The sequence below is a fragment of the Eupeodes corollae genome, chromosome 2 (genome assembly GCF_945859685.1).
Source record: "Eupeodes corollae chromosome 2, idEupCoro1.1, whole genome shotgun sequence".
Lineage (NCBI taxonomy): Eukaryota > Metazoa > Arthropoda > Insecta > Diptera > Syrphidae > Eupeodes > Eupeodes corollae.
In genome coordinates this window covers 137,484,164-137,501,146 of record NC_079148.1, presented here as the reverse complement: position 1 = coordinate 137,501,146, position 16,983 = coordinate 137,484,164, and the positions used below count along the sequence as shown (strand labels likewise).

Sequence of the window (16,983 nt, the reverse complement as noted above, 5' to 3'; positions counted from 1 at the left end):
CTTCGTTTTGTCCTCGTTAATTTCAAGACTCATTTTCTTCGCCTCAGACTCGATATTAGAGAAGGTATCTGTCACTGCTCGTTTGGTTCTTCCCATAAAGTCGATGTCGTCTGCATATCCAAGATATTGTGTGGATTTTTCAAAGATGGTGACAATTGTATTGGCATTGGTGTTGCGCACCACTCTTTCAAGAACAATATTGAAGCGGCTACATGAAAGCGCATCGCCTTGTTAAAGTCCTCTGGTGATTTCGGTTGAGTCTCTTTCAATTTTGACGCAACAACAAGCATTTTCCAACGTCAATATTGATTATTGATAACTTGGCTAAGATGAATCACTAAAGATCTAAACTAAGAATTTGGATTATCAATAATCTAGCTCTAAAAATTAAACAGTGCAGATGGAAGCTTTCATCGGTTCTAGACTCAAAAAATAGAAGCTTATAACAAAATATTAAACGTTTTGTGTATACTCTCATGAAACGTCCATTCATAATTGTAAATTAGTATTAGAAATACATTATAACCATTTTTCACTAATTTTACATAAAGCAAATAAAAATAGTGCACCTTATCTTGTTCCAAATACTTTAGCACATTTGTTCATACGTAACTATTTATTTTCAAAGCTTTTGCAATTTTCTTTTGTCAGTTCTAAGTCTTTTATGAAAGTTAGTAAAAGTTAATTTTGTTGGAACGAAACATTAATATTAAAGTTTAATCTATACATCACTTTGATAAAGTGATACATTGATAATGTAAGTGACTCAAGCTCTTATGTTGAACTTAATAACTTGAGTTTGATTCCAACAAAAATATCTAAAAATTTAGTTAAGTTTTTATAGCTTATATCAAACTATCTTGGATGCTTTGCATCAATTCTTGAAGCTATAAAGCTATATTAAAGTCAAAGCTGCATTATGTAAAATAGCTATAAAATGCTTTAACTCCGTGTTGTATATTCCTTGTAAGTACGTGTAAAATCAGTTCATCTCATTAACGAACCATTGATGTTTTTGTTTTGTTGTGTCTCTTGGAATTTTATGTTATTTGCTAACAATTTGTGTAAAACGTTTTATTAATTTGAAAGAAAAATAATTTTTAATAATAAATTAACATTCCAACGAAAAAAAAAAATATTATTTTCAATTATTTTCGTTTTTTTTTTTCTTTATTTTTTCCTCACTTATGTTTACAAAAATAAACAACTTTTATCCCAACCAAAAATTCAAAAATCATACACAAAACCCACATAAAGACCGAGGATGCAGATCAACCCGACAGTGGCAATCGATCCGAGAACTCAGCTTCATCAACGAGACGAAATTCTGTCGAAGACAACACAGCAGTAGGCGACCAAGTAAAGATTTTATTTACATTTCCTTACTTACAAGTTTTATTTTTAATTATTTTTTTCCTAATTCAAGAATTTAGGACATTTTTTAAAACATACTAAAAAAGTTAAAAAAAATGTCATAGCATTCGTTTTTTAATTGTCTTTTGTCGGTTTTTTCTAGACCACAACAACGAATAACGATGAAGAAAGTCTGCCTCCACAATGGTCAATGCAAGTTGCGCCTAATGGACGAACGTTTTTTATCGATCATGTGGCGCGTAAAACCACATGGATTGATCCTCGTAATGGCAGAGCTAGTCCAATGCCAAATCAAACACGACGTGTTGAAGATGATTTGGGACCGCTGCCAGAAGGCTGGGAAGAACGTGTTCATACCGATGGCAGAGTGTTTTACATAGATCATAGTAATAATTTATATAAACTTTATAAAAATGTGATTTTAATTGAACTTTTTTTTAAAACTATTCAAGATACGCGAACAACACAATGGGAGGATCCAAGACTGTCTAATCCAAATATAGCTGGCCAAGCCGTACCATATTCTAGAGATTATAAACAAAAATATGAATACTTTAAAAGTCACATTAGAAAACCAGTAAGTTATTAGATTTTTTCTCTATGGGAGACTTGATTTAAAGCCCAGAATGAACCTTGATATATGTTAAAAATTTTTGTTCTTTTCAGACAAATGTACCAAACAAATTCGAAATTCGCATTAGACGTACTTCGATATTAGAAGATTCATATCGAATTATTAATTCTGTTAATAAAACCGATTTACTTAAGACTAAGTTATGGGTAGAATTTGAAGGAGAGACTGGATTAGGTAAATTTATTGCAGATACTCAAGGTCTTAGACTAAACACTAATTAACAAATTCCATTTTAATTTTCAGATTATGGTGGCCTTGCCAGAGAATGGTTCTATTTATTATCCAAAGAAATGTTCAATCCTTATTATGGACTGTTTGAGTACTCAGCTATGGATAATTACACATTACAAATTAATCCATTTAGTGGCCTTTGCAATGAAGAACATTTAAATTATTTCAAGTAATTAACAAAATAAAATGTTTTAAACTATTTAACTTATAAATTGAAATTTTAACAGATTCATTGGAAGAATTGCTGGAATGGCAGTTTACCATGGAAAACTTTTAGACGGTAAAATATTCTTTATTTTTTGTCTAAAGAATTTGTTCGTTACAAATATTTTGATTTCTTTTTTAAGCCTTTTTCATTCGACCTTTCTATAAAATGATGCTTCAAAAGCCAATTGATCTAAAGGATATGGAATCGGTGGATACGGAATATTATAATTCATTACTTTGGATCAAAGAAAACGATCCAAGCGAATTAGAACTAACGTTCTGTGTGGATGAGGAAACATTTGGTCATACAAGTCAAAGAGAATTGAAAACAAATGGTGCCAATATCGATGTTACGAATGACAACAAAGATGAATATATTAAGTAAGTTCTACTTATTTTCCAAAATAAAAAATAATGAGCTTATGGTTTTGTTTTGATTTTTACAGATTAGTAATCGAATGGCGTTTTGTATCGCGAGTCAAAGAACAAATGACGGCATTCTTGGATGGCTTTGGTTCTATTATACCACTTAATTTATTGAAAATTTTCGACGAACATGAACTGGAGCTTCTAATGTGTGGAATACAAAACATTGATGTTAAAGACTGGCGCGACAACACTCTCTACAAGGGTGACTATCATATGAATCACATTATCATTCAATGGTTCTGGAGAGCTGTGCTCTCGTTTTCCAATGAAATGCGTTCCCGTTTACTGCAATTTGTAACTGGTACGTCCAGAGTTCCAATGAATGGATTCAAAGAGCTTTACGGCTCGAATGGACCACAAATGTTTACAATTGAAAAATGGGGAACACCTAATAATTATCCAAGAGCTCATACATGGTATGTTAGAAAATTGTATTGTTTGTGAATAAACATGAAGGCTGACTTTGTTCTATTATTTTCAGTTTTAATCGTTTGGATTTACCACCATACGAAGGTTATTTACAACTCAAGGATAAACTAATTAAGGCAATCGAAGGCAGTCAAGGTTTCGCTGGAGTCGATTAAATTATCTTTATTTATTTTTTTACAAAAGTCGATAAAATATTGTACTTATCCTAAGAAGCACTTTTTCTTATGAATTTTTCATACTTGAAAACAAAATTTCGGAAAACCCAAATTAAAATGTATGATTTTTAGCTGCGAAATTAATTCCCCCAAAAACGGTGCTTTTTTGACACTATAAATAAAAAGAAAACATTCCACATTGACTACCAATAGCAAAGCAAAAGAGACTGATCATTTTTTTAGTCTCTTTCATTTAGCCAGTGTAAAGATTTTTAATACAACACAACATGTATTTTTCTATTCCAAAAAATAACCTATAACCTTTAAAAAAACAAACATAGAAGATACATCACTGAAAATTGTGAGCGTGTTTTTGAAAATTTAAAAAAAAAATAGACATTTGGATCCTTAGCTAGCTACTATCCTATCCTTTCATGGTTATTTTGAAAATATGCACGCATTTTTAGTGATGTACTAAAACTAAAAAAAAAAACATCTTTATACAAACATTTCTATATGTTTTTATATTTATTTTAAAAGCAAACAATTGCAAATATTAATAATAAATTAGATAAAATAATTCAACTATTTGTTAAGGTATTTAGAAAATATATAACGTAAAAGCTCTACATCCAGGCCCAATAAATTTGTATATATTTATTTAAAATTAAATAAAAAAAACAACAAAACTAAATTTCTATTACATATTATAGGTTTCTTACACAAAACAAACAATATATTAATATAAACAAAACAAAAAACTTATATATCAAATCACGTGTGCGTTTTAATGAAAGAAAACTCTAGTTCACTACAACTAAAATTAATTATTTATTTTTATTTTATCTTTTCAAATACATATATTTATAATATTATTTTTTTTCTTTACTATAAGTAAACATATATATTATATAAATAAATATTATATTGAACTAAAAATTTAAAGAAAAAAAAAAAACTGTTAAGCTTCGTTATAATAATAAAAAAAAAAAACAACATCAACAAAAAAAAACAAAGTTCTATATTTTTGTCTGCTTGGAAAATTTTGTTACTATATACGTGTCCTTATACATTATATAAAAATCAATGTGAGATACATAGAAAAAATAAACACTCTATTATCTATTATGAAAATTAGCTATTTTTGAAATTGTTAAATAAATAATACAAGTTAAAGATTAGGAAACAAAATAAATAAATAAAACTTTTAATTATGTATAACTCTTTTAAAAAAAAAATAATAATTATAACAAAACTCTTTACCAAATCAAACGAAAAGTTACGATTATATTTTTATATCTACAAAATAAAAAAAAAAAAAAAAAAAACAATGGCAAATTTTAAAAATTAAAACAAAAACGAAATATTTTAAATAAATTTAAATGAAGTATAAAACAAAATTCAAAGTAAAGTATAAATTCTAAATAAATACAAAATACTAAACAAATGCAATTATTTTTTTAATTTATTTTGAAAATAATTTTGGAAAGAAATACAAAACTCGTCTCAATACTTGTGAATGTTTATTTCATCTCAATTGTTTTTACCCTACTTACAACTATTTATATGCTATCTTTGGGTATTTGTGTACACATGCGTTCCTACGCATAGGCTACGCACTATCACAAGATTATTTTTACCTCTTTTGTGGATCATGTTCATTTCAATTTTAAGATGTCTTATTTCGAACGTTAAAAATCCTAATGTTTGTATGTTTTAAGTGTCGCCTATTATCACCTATTTTAAACATATAGGGCCAAATTCATAGTCATATCTTAAACCCAAGTCTAATTGAACTAGAGTCTAAATTTAATAGCCAGGTAAAACACAGCTCCTATTTATTCAGAATTTGGCAGCTCTGTTTAGTTAGAAGCTGGTTAAAGGTATAATCTACTCAATTCTAGCACAATTTCATTTTAACCAAACGAGAGCCCCAATTTTTTTGAAATCCTTAAACTTTTCTGCTGACTGTTGGTTGAAAAATTCCATGAAAGTCTCCAAAGTCACATTACCTACATAATGTCACTTTGGTGAATATTAGCTCTGTTAAGACTAATTGTTAATTAATTGTTAATTTAGACCTATTATGACCTATTTTAAACATATATTGTTTATATTCGCTAGTTTTTTTTTCAAATCATAATTTAAAGTAAAAAGATTAACCATAAAATCCTCGAAAACCCGAATCTAGAAATCAAAAATCTATAAACATCCATAGATTTATGATGAGAAATACTGTTTAAATATCAAAATTAAACCTTTAAACTGAGTTGCAGATCATAAAATGTGCAACGTTGATTTAAGGCCTGTTAAAACAAAACGCGGTCTGGCGGGACGACCAAAATGCGCCTCTGCCGCGGCCAACTTTCAGCGTTCTATTAACCTAGTTCTAAGAATCAAGGCAAAAGTTCAACACACGAAATCAGCACTTTTACACTTACTTGAACTAGGTCCTCACCCAACAAACTTCTCCATCTAGCTCGGTCCCTAGCTAGATGTCTCCAGTTTCGCGCTCCAAGTAGGGTGAGGTCACCTTCCACCTGTGCGCGCCACCTGATCCGCGATCTTCCTCTACTGCGCTGCCCTGTGTGTGGATTCGAAGTCTTTCCGGGCCGGATCATTGGTTTCCATGCGCTCTACGTGACCCAGCCATCTTTGTCGTTGGACTTTTACCCATCTGGCTAAGTCTACGTCGCTGTACAGCCCGTACAGCTCGTCGTTCCATCTTCTCCTCCACTCTCATTCGATGCATACGGGACCGTAGATCACACGATGAACTTTTCTCTCGAAGCGACCCAAGGTGCTTTCGTCCGCTTTTGTCAAAGTCCATGCTTCTGCACCGTATAGCAGGACGGGGATGTTAAGGGTCTTATATAGCAACACTTTGGTTCCTCGAGAGAGGACTTTACCACTCAATTGCTTTCTTAGTCCAAAGAAACAGCGTTTAGCAAGAGTTATTCAGCGTTTGATATCAGCTCCGTTGGTGTTGTTTTCTGCGTTTACAGCGGAGCCTAGGTAGACGAAGTCCTTGACTACCTTAAAGTTACGTTGGTCGATTGTGACGTTTTGACCAAGACTTCGGTGTTGTATGTCCTTTCTTGACGACAGCATGTACTTTGTTTTGCCCTCATAAACCGTTAAACCCATTTTTACCGGCTCTGCCTCAATACTCACAAAAGCCCCATTGACATCACGATGAGTTATTCCGATTATGTCAATGTCATCAGCATATGCTAGTAATTGGACAGACTTTTGAAAGATAGTGCCTCTAGTGTTGACGTGTGAGCTCTGCACTATTTTTTCAAGCACGATGTTAAAAAAATTGGAATGCAGCGCATCACTTTGTCTATAAAACCTTTTTTGACATCGAAAGGTTCTGTTAAGTTGTTTCCAATCTCTATGGAGCAGCGTGAATTCTCCATGGCCATCCTGCACAAACGGACGAGTTTGGCAGGGATGCCAAAACTTGTCATGGCTCTATACAGCTCGTCCCTGTATATGATGTCATATGCGGCCTTGAAATCGATGAAAAGATGGTGGGTGTCGATTTGGTGTTCTTGGGTTTTGTGGACTTTCCTGGTCTAAAACCACACTGATAAGGACCTATCAGGTTGTTGACGATGAGCTTTAGACGTTCACATTTTACGGCAGAGAAGATTTTATAGGCGATGTTAAGTAGACTGATTCCTCTATAGTTGGTGCAATTTAGAGGGTCTCCTTTTTTCAGGATCGGGCAAACAATACTGAGGTTCCATTCATTGGGCATGCTTTCTTCCGAACATATCTTACAGATAAGTTGGTGCATGCTCCTAACCAACTTATCTCCAGCTGCTTTAAAGAGCTTGGCATTCAAGCCATCTGCTCCAGCGGCTTTATTAGACTTCAGCTTAGATATAACAAACGGGAGGACGGGATTGTTGGCTTTCGTCGTCTATGTTGAATGGATCATCCTGCCTGACAGCGGAATTTGGTTCGTCGTCGCCGTTGTACAGTCTGCAGAAGTGGTCCTTCCATATCCTCAGCATTGACTGCGGTTCCACTATGATGTTTCCACTTTCGTCTTTGCAGCCTTCGGTTCTAGGTTTATGTACCTGTGAATTTCGTTCCACCTGTTCATAAAACTTTCGAACTTTATTCCTGCTTTTAAACCTCTCAACATCTTCGACCGCAGGCTTCTCATGCCCTCTCTTTTTCCTTCTGAGAAGTCGGCGTTCCTCTCGCCTCTTCTGTTCATAAAGCTCAGGAGCAGCTCTCGTTCCTGTATGCAGTGCCACTTTGCGTGACTGTTGTTTGACTGCATTTGCCTGCCGGCATTCCTCATCAAACCAGGGGTTCCTTGTTGGTGGCTGTTTGAAACCCAGCACATCAGAGGTGGCTTCTCTGATTGCATCTTGGCAATGTTGCCACTGGTTTTCGATACATTGTGTTGGCGGCAGAGAACTTCGAGAGAGGTTACTTGTAACCCGTTCGACGTTGTACCTTTTCCCAGCACCTCCCTGTTTTGCCTTGTTTCTGGAAATCCGAAGTGCTAACTTGGCTACAACGAGGTAGTGGTCCGAGTCGATGTTAGCTCCTCGGAAAGTTCGTACATCCATGATGCTGGAAGCATGTCTGGCGTCGATCACAATATGGTCAATCTGGTTGAAGGTAGATTGATCTGGAGAAGTTCAAGTTCCTTCGTGGATGTTGAGGTGTGGAAAACGCGTACTGGCTACCATGACGTTTCGCCCCGCAGCAAAATCTATAAGCCTGAATCTGTTGTATGAACTGTTGTCGTGCAGGCTGTTCTTCCCGATTATTCCACCAAATATGTCTTCCCCTCCTAGCTTAGCATAGCTAGGACACTGTTCATATGTTTTGTCTAGGAGTTCGAAGAACATATCTTTGGTGTTGTCGTCTTTTTCTTCTGTGGGGGCGTGCGCGCATATCAGGCTAATGGTGCAGAATTTAGCTTGATAGTAAATATCACAGTTTTTCATCCTCTTTTTGCCCGGCCCATCCCATCGTATTAATTCAAGCTAGCTTGCTTATTTTACTGCTCAGAGTCCATAAATAACATAAAATCCATAATTCCTGCCTTCCACAAATTTTCAACGTTATCATTTCGTGATTTGTAAAATAAGGTAAAGAGCTGCCGATGGTTTGAAATGAGTTGTTTTACGAAAATTAAGTTTTCAGAATAGGTGGCTTCATTTTTGAAAAAAAAGTCAAATTAAATAAAAAGAAAACCGTGTTATTTATTATTTTTTCAATAAGTATACAAAAATGGAACACGATTGAAATTCAGATGTTCAAGCTTCCTTTAGATTATAATTTTAAGTGGGTACTTCATTATTAAACACAAATTTCAATGAAAATAAATAATTTTATTTAAATTAAGTTAAGATAATCCCGCTTCGATTCCCAAAATAAACTTCAGCTCAATCAGTTGCCTCTAAAACAATTTGAATTATATGTTCTTTTTTCATTTTCAGTGAAGTTTATCTATTTTAAAAATTAAAAGTATGTTATTTCGAAAGTTTTGGAAAAAAAAAAACAACGTTAAATAAAAAATTAAAGTGTAGTTATTGAAGGCTATTGAAAATTAAATTTCACTAAGGAAATTCAATTTTATTAACATTATTTTCGAAAATTAAAAAAAAAAAATCGAGGCAAATTTTATTCATGATAAAGTGAATAACTTTAGATTTTAAGAATAAATAAATTTAACCCTGTATTTGAGGATATTGGAAACAAATTTTCCTTTAGAATTTCGTAATTTCATTATTTTTTTTATAAGATTAAATTTAACATATAAATGAGATCCAAACAAGTTTTGAAACTTAAAGTCCTATACGTGAATAAATGCCCATCAATTTTTTTTTATCATAATTTAGTATCGCAACTTTCGAAAATGGAAAAAAGATTCGTAAGAAATTGATTAATTGTTTTATATTTAATTGCTTGTTATTTACCTCTGTGTTCTGATTTCTTTGCTAAAATTAAATGAAAACAAGATTTTATTATTTACCAAAAAAAAATATTTAAAAAAATATATTATTTAAAATAATTACTTAAATTTAAAAAAACCAACACATTAAAAAATACGGAAGCGTTAGTTAGTAAAAGAATGATATTAATTTAACGTATTTCTTACCATGGTGCTAAATCTCCTCCAATCAAAGTAAGGATTCAAAATAACGTACCAAACACTCATTGCAAACAAGAACATGCAAATAGCAGCCAACGCAAAAGTTCCTTCATTCTCTAAATTTTCTTGTCTAATTAAAAAAAAAAAACCTTTGCCTTTAAGTATACAAAAAAGATATACATAATTATAAAAAATACTTTGCAATCTTATGGCACACTAAAATTCCATCTGTTATACAAGCGAAAAGTGTAATCGCTCCAATAAACGCATGCAATCCTGAGTTAAAAGCCTCTTCCCGAGGGTTTTGTCCAGAACGAAAAACTACGAAATGAAAGGACAAAATAAACTGCAAATAGTTTAATTATAATCATGTATATCATATTTACAATAACTCTAATGTATAACTTACCTGTGCTGCATAGATGCTAATAGAAAGCATACTAATTGGATACCAGTTATAGCATTCAGCAATTTCACCATCAAAAATTAGGTGAATCACATCTTTATATGCAATCAACATGCACATAAAGGTTATTGCATGAATCAGGACATGGAAAAAAGTACTCTTAGATCTGCATATTCTGAACCAAATGCAACCTTTAAAGGCAATAAAGCATACAAATTATTAAATAAACAAAAAACACGCCAAACTTGTACGTACCTAGTCCAGTTCCAAACGTTGTTGCTACAAGATATGTGAAGGACTTCAAAAATTGACTATTTATTTCCTTATTGCGGAAATTATGAAGAATCAATAAAATTGCACTAACTGCAAAGGCAACAATAAGTATTAATAAAAATATTAACATGCTCGAGGTCTTTTTTTCTGACCAGCCCATTTTATTGTTAAAAATCTTTATTCTTTTTAAATGACAATGACAATTTTTTTGAAGTTCAAAAAGTGAAAACACTTTCTTTTTTTTTACTATGAGAAGTGATTTGTTTTTATTTTTTTTGTCTGAAAACTGCCAGACCGCTTATAAGAGCTCCAGGCAAACATTAAAATCCTGCGTTGTTGTTTTATTCTGCGATTGAAGTAATAATGGTTTGTTGCTTCAAAACGCCTTTTGAAGTGGATCAGAATTTCTTATAAGGTGTCTTTTAGGTGAAAAGAAAAACATAGATTTTATAGTTTCATTAAAGAACCATTTTAATTTTTTTTATCAAAATATAAATGCAAATAGTAAGCTAGAGCTAAAGTCAAAATCTAACAGTTCATTTATTTAAAAGAAAAACAAAATCAAAGTAAGTAGACATTCCAACTAAAAACCATTGTTATCGCCCATTGTCCATGGTTATGACTTTGTAAATGCGACACTTGGTCTCCGTTAATGCTCCCAAGAATGTATTATTGGACACGTATACAGGACAAGTATCGTACACAACCTCTTGAACAGGCATTGACTGTAGTCGCTGCTCCCGTTTCATATCGAACAGAGACAGAAGCTTGGCATCTTGAATGTAACCAGCTACGAGAGTATTATTTTCGACAGCAATCTGAGTGCAGCGAGTCATCACTGGGGTAGCTTTGGAACCAAAGAACGAAACTTTAACATTGAACACGGCCAGATCATCGATTTTCTCCAGCTTGCCAATGATGTATCGCGATTGTGGATACCGAGTGCTGGCCCTGGCAAAAACCAACAGATTCTCACTACTCGGTTCATATGACATCGATATGAAAGGACCCTCGACTCCGATTTTGGTCGATCGAACTTCTTGCCCTGCATCTGTGTATTCATAGAACCACAGTGATTGCAGCTTACAAACTAAGAAACCTCCATGCGGGAAGTGATTTGTGGCTGAGACGGGAGCTATATTTATGACTGGACTTAGGTCACCCTCGGTTTTGAATTCCTCAACAATAGTCTCAGGAAATCTTATATCATATGAATATGTACTTCCATGCTGGGCACCCAAATACATGGTGTTCTCCCGCTGACCGATGTCGAAGGAACATGCCCATAATGGCTTGTCGGTGGGACTGAAAACTGACACTGGCGTTCTCGAGGTGGTGTCAAATATTTTCACCTTAGATTCCATGGAAGCAACAACTAGTAGTCTCTGATCAGAGCTGAAGGAAATATCCCGGACAGTCTTTGCTGATGTGTGGAGAAATGTTGTCGGACGAAAATGTGGCGTATCGATAAAGCGCAAGCCATAGCCGGGAAAAAGATTTTGCGAGGATTTCTGCGAGACAAGCATGGTTTGGAAATTTTGTGAATAAATCATAACACGGCAGCCTGGATCTTTAGATATTTCAATGTTCTTCTCCATGAACAATTTGTAGGAACGTAACCAAGTAGCAGTCTCTTGGGAGCCTACGTTCGAACTGACAGCAGCTCCTCCCTGACGAAGGCTGTTCTTCAAACGTTCATTGTCTCCTGCAAGCTTCTGGACTTCCTGCAGAATCATGGTGTAACTCATTTTCAGTGTGGCCAGTTCGGTTTGGGATTGACTAACTTTGGCTTTTTCCTGATCTAGCTGTTCTCGCAAACGATGCTCTTCGCTGCGATCTAAGGCACGTATCCGGCGTGCATACAAACATCGAATGTCTCTATTGACAGCACGCGTCTTGCATTGCGGACAGCATTTCAGGCCATTGCGACCAGATTCGAGAAGCCAACGACGAATGCACGAATCGCCGAAGAGATGGCCACATTTGAGGGAGACAAGTCTATGCTCGCCTGACATTTCCCAGCTGTCTAGGCAGATGGGACAGGTAAGGCCATCGTCTTCGTTATCATCGAGGTCGTCGAGATTCTTCAGCTTTGGCGTCGATCCAAGTGAAGTTCGTTTTCTCTTCTTTGCTGGGGATGGAGTTGGCGGACTCTCATTTGCCGTTGGCGGCGGTGGTGGCATGTTAACAGCATTTGGTTCTAGAAATTTGGATGAAACTTAGGAACATAAACCAGTTTGACTCGAGTTAACTTACGTTCAGCAGGAGGTAGTATTTGTGGAACTGCTGGCACTGGTTCAATCTCAGGAATGGCAGGAGGTATGATTGGTACATCTGCTGGCACTGGTTCAATCTCATGAGGATCAATTACAACAATTGCAACTGGTTCACCAGGTGGTTGATCTACAATCTCTAAACTTACATCGACTATTTCAACATCATCGTTGAGGTCGCCTGAGCGAGGAACTCTATGAATAAGTGGTTCATTATCATCATCTTCACTGTCGTTTTCATTCAATAACTCGGGACTCTGCATTTGGCTAAAAGTAGCATTTAAGGATTATGATTCTAGTTCTTTTGGGTATTTTGTTTTATATCTTACCTTATCTTTTATCTCCGATTTGCCTTCAAAACTATTAGCAGTTTATGGTGAAATCAAATAGTCCCTCAAAAAGCATTTGATGTTGCTAAGTTTTATTGCATTTTTTATAAAAACCACGAATGTTTAGGTATGATTTAGAAGTTGGAATCTCTGACCTAGAATTTCTCTGTCAAAAAATTTAAATTACTATTTTTATCTTTTAATAGAAGAGTAACAAATATTTATAAAGTTTAAAATTTCTTATTTAAGATAAGACCATTGCGCTCCGCGAATGTTTTGTTTTATGTTTGACGTTTATGTTTTATGATTGAAGGGAAAATAAACTAAAGACAAATGAAAAAAGAAAAACTGTTGAAGTTTCTCTTATGTCAAGAAGACTACAGTAAAGTATTTATAAAACAGACAACAAATAATAAAAATAAATCTATTTCTTAATGCTACTAGCGCTTTCGTAGGTTCAACGGAATTATGAAAAAACTTTATATTTATATATTGTCCATTTTATTAATATTTATATTAATAAATGTCGTAAGTTTTTTGACAAGAAAGATTCTTGCAGCAAATAAACAAGAGATGGCGTTTGAAAATAAAATAACTTTTTTCCGCCGAACCTACAAAAGGGCAAGCAGAGGTTAAATCACTTATAGCTATCATTGAAATAAATATCAAGATCGGAATTGGTTTTTTACTTTGTTCTCTTGCTTGTGATTTAAAAAAAAATTCCATATTTTTATCAGAAAAAATGTTCAAAGTTACGAAATTTTTTAATGACCGCTATAAAGAACTGGTCGAAAAGTTCTTATGATAGGTTTCAATGAAGAAAACCAATAACAACTTCAACTGGAATATGTTTATAATAAATTATTTTAAACGTAATTAATTATTTGTGCGTGTTTCTAATTTGATTTAATTGAATTTCTATTTAAAAAAACAAATAGTATCGTTTTTTTTAAGTCAAATAAGATATTACTTGCACCTCATGTTACTTTGAAAGTTTGTAGTTGCCTCAACTCACAATTGAAACAAAAATAGAGCTAGTTTAGGATGAGTTTGGAGTGACCGTATTCATCCGTAAGCGATCACATCTTTCCTCCTGAAATTACGGTCTGTACGATGTTACCATTCATTCTGTCTGTACTTTTCGTGACATAGGTGTTATTTGCGACACTCAGTTAAAATTTGGAGCTCAGTTTGATTATATTATTGAAATTATCCCTTAAGTTCATCGAACGGTCTATAGAATTCTCGAGAGTCAAGTCTGGTCTCCCCATCATAACTCTCCCTGTCAAAAAATTGAATCTGTACAGCGCAGATTTCTTCCATTTCCACTCCGCAATCTTTCTCATGATAATCGTTTAAAAATTATTATCCAAACTATATTATTATAAAAATTATGTTATATCCAAGGAATGTCAGAGAGGCTTCCCTCGCTTTCACCTTTCTCATCACTTTCCAAATAATGGAATTTTTGAACCTACCGCAAGTATGCTGCGCATAGTTAACAACGTGCATAGCACCATTGGCTTCCATATCAGTTGTCCATGTCCATCCATCCATCTTTAAGACTCATTTTAAGTTTGTTGTGCATAAAAAACTAATGTGTAGGCCTTCGGGACCAAGCCTAAACATTATATAAGAGTAAAAACAAAATTGGAAACAAATATATATATATATTTAACACAAGATTTAAGCTCTTTGTTGCTAATAGCTTGCATTAAAAGTAAATGAAAAATTAAATGTAAAAAATAAGAGAATTTTCTTAGCTCGGATTCTTTTCCAAAAATTAAAATTACTCCACAGAATCCAATCACAAGAGTGTAATAAAGTCCAGTCTTATTTACTTAATTTACTTCTTATTTTTTGCTTAGAGCCTACATAAAAAGCACTTAATATTACACAAAGCCATTGCACCTACAGGGTTTTTCAATAAGTAGTTTCATTATAAGCTATCATCTTTTGGCATTATTTGGCATATAAAACTACGCCATTATTAAAAATTGAACGATATACGATTAAACATCGCAATGAAATTGTTAAAATTTGCTTTAATAATGGTAACAGATATGCACAATTTTTCTACAAGAAACGTTTTCTAACCTTGTTATGTCTCGAACACCATCGCCATCGAGATCTTGTGATTAAACAACTTACGTTTTTTTTTCTCTGGGGCTACATCATAGCCTATGATATAGGCAAATCTTTTGACAATGCTCCACAATCGATTTAACACCTCAAAGATCAAATTCGTGAAGTTGACGAGGAAATATAGCCTCAAATGCGATAATTTTCAACCAACAATTTTATGAAATTATATAACTCTGCGATTGCAGTCGTGGTGGCTGTAAGTTTTGTATCATTTTTCATTACGAATGACAATGGTATAGACATCCATGGATTTATAATAAGAAATACTGTCTTTTAAATATCAAAATGAAACCTTCATTTATTGGTAAACTGATTTGCAGATCACAAAATGTTTTTTATTTCAAAAAGATTTATGCAACGCTGATTCGAGGCCTGTTCAAACAGAACGTGGTTTAACGGGACGGTCAGAATGCGCCTCTGCCGAGGACAGCTTTCAGTGTTCAATTGACACAGTTCCCCAAACATTATGGCTGAATCACAAACAAGCTTCAGATTCGGCTTCGTCTGCGTTACGGTGGGAATGCTTCGTGGTTGCTCGGAATGACATTTCTATTAGTTCATCCCTCCAAAGAGCAAATATTTTGTTTGTTGATATTTTTTTTACAACTGTTGAGCTGTCAGACTAAGCAAATGTTCCGATAATTGAACTAGAGCTGCCGTTTGGAGTCACATTACGTTCTTTTCCTTACGATTGTCAAAGGAAACGCGAGGTCGAAGCTCCATTGTGATAGCATGCATTGAATTCCTATGGCTGAACTCGTAAACGTCAGGTGAAGCCCAAGCTGTTTGTGATTCAGCCATAAAAGCCAAGTTATTTTTAAATAGAATAAAATAAGGAATTTTTGAGAAGAATTTAAGTTTTTCGTGAACAGTGGGCAGTGAGCAGTGACAAAGTGAGTAGCAGCAGTTGGCATTGAAAGAATAACTGTCTGTTTTTTTTTCTGTTTCGACGTTTGATCGATCCGTTCTTTGTAAAAATCTACAAATTTAATTTGACTGTCACGTTCCATTTTGCCATTATCGTTTCCCGTTTAAACAACAACTTTTATATAGAACACAGGGAACGCGATGGTCAAAACTGTTTTCCGACCCTGCAGACCGCGTTCCGTTTAACCGTTTAATTAACACACACTTACACACTGCCATTCTTATTTAATAGAATTCTTTAAACCGATGATTATTTATATAGTGCATAAGGATTTATGTAGGCTCTATATAACGTTGAATTCCCATTCATAAAAATTCTGCTAAGAAACAACAAACGAACAGTGTATTTTATTTATCTGTATATCAAATCAGCTGTTTGTCATAACAAATAAAATTAAAAAAAATGTGTTGTGGGTGGAAGAACATCCTGGAAATCAATTGCCAAGTTATGAAGATCTGCTATGGCTATAATGGCTGAAACACATACACGCTTCAGCTTCGGCTTCGCCTGACGTTTACGAGTTCAGCCATAGGAATTCAATGCATGCTATCACAATGGAGCTTCGACCTCACGTTTCGTTTGACAATCGTAAGGAAAAGAACGTAATGTAACGTAATGTGACTCCAAACGGAAGCTCTAGTTCAATTATCTGAACATTTGCTTTGTCTGACAGCTCATCAGCTGTAAAAAAAATATCAACAAACAAAATATTTGCTCTTTAGAGGGATGAAATAATAGAAATGTCATTCAAAGCAACCTCGAAGCAGGCCTAACGTAACGCAGACGAAGCCGAAGCTGAAGCGTGTATGTGTTTCAGCCATAATAGTTATTTTGACATTTTGTAAGGAGCACCTCATACCTCATAACAAAATTCGAATCTTTGCTTCCAGACGCCGAAGCATCTTTCCACCGTGTTACGAAAAGATATATAAAATATATTGCATCTTATTTCAGCATCCGTTCAAGTTTTCAAAACGGGGGTAAAGAGGATATTAGCACAAGCGTATCCACTATCCCCAAGCAGACGACCATTGAACTCT

The 16,983-nt window shown here is 34.1% G+C and overlaps 2 protein-coding genes across 9 annotated transcripts in view; one reads left to right on the top strand and one right to left on the bottom strand.

The window, feature by feature from the left end:
• The window catches only part of LOC129944184 (E3 ubiquitin-protein ligase Nedd-4), a 62,317-nt gene extending 57,647 nt beyond the window's left edge, over nt 1-4,670 (top strand). For 3 of the 6 annotated variants that reach the window (XM_056053427.1, XM_056053428.1, XM_056053426.1), the window contains exons 11-19: nt 1,258-1,359; nt 1,517-1,760; nt 1,827-1,951; nt 2,041-2,182; nt 2,252-2,408; nt 2,467-2,519; nt 2,587-2,827; nt 2,893-3,291; nt 3,357-4,670. In XM_056053427.1, coding sequence (XP_055909402.1) covers nt 1,258-1,359; nt 1,517-1,760; nt 1,827-1,951; nt 2,041-2,182; nt 2,252-2,408; nt 2,467-2,519; nt 2,587-2,827; nt 2,893-3,291; nt 3,357-3,459 — 1,566 coding nt within the window. In that variant the 3' untranslated portion in view covers nt 3,460-4,670. The remainder of the gene's footprint in view (nt 1-1,257; nt 1,360-1,516; nt 1,761-1,826; nt 1,952-2,040; nt 2,183-2,251; nt 2,409-2,466; nt 2,520-2,586; nt 2,828-2,892; nt 3,292-3,356) is intronic. The other 3 variants (XM_056053431.1, XM_056053430.1, XM_056053429.1) reach the window with 1 other exon arrangement.
• A 4,134-nt stretch (nt 4,671-8,804) lies between these two features.
• Nucleotides 8,805-13,174, bottom strand: LOC129947765 (E3 ubiquitin-protein ligase RFWD3). Of its 3 annotated transcripts, XM_056058446.1 has the most exons (9): nt 12,871-13,174; nt 12,525-12,808; nt 10,421-12,468; nt 10,251-10,358; nt 9,999-10,186; nt 9,787-9,935; nt 9,596-9,719; nt 9,414-9,434; nt 8,805-8,943 (listed from the first exon to the last, which is right to left on the bottom strand). In XM_056058446.1, the coding sequence occupies exons 2-3, from the start codon at nt 12,802-12,804 to the stop codon at nt 10,865-10,867; spliced, it is 1,884 nt and encodes a 627-aa protein (XP_055914421.1). In that variant the 5' UTR covers nt 12,805-12,808; nt 12,871-13,174; the 3' UTR covers nt 8,805-8,943; nt 9,414-9,434; nt 9,596-9,719; nt 9,787-9,935; nt 9,999-10,186; nt 10,251-10,358; nt 10,421-10,864. The 3 variants fall into 3 exon arrangements, with proteins under 3 accessions (XP_055914421.1, XP_055914420.1, XP_055914422.1); XM_056058445.1 differs by having other exon boundaries at nt 10,251-12,468; XM_056058447.1 differs by having other exon boundaries at nt 9,787-9,910; nt 10,251-12,468.
• Between the last annotated feature and the right edge of the window lie 3,809 nt (nt 13,175-16,983).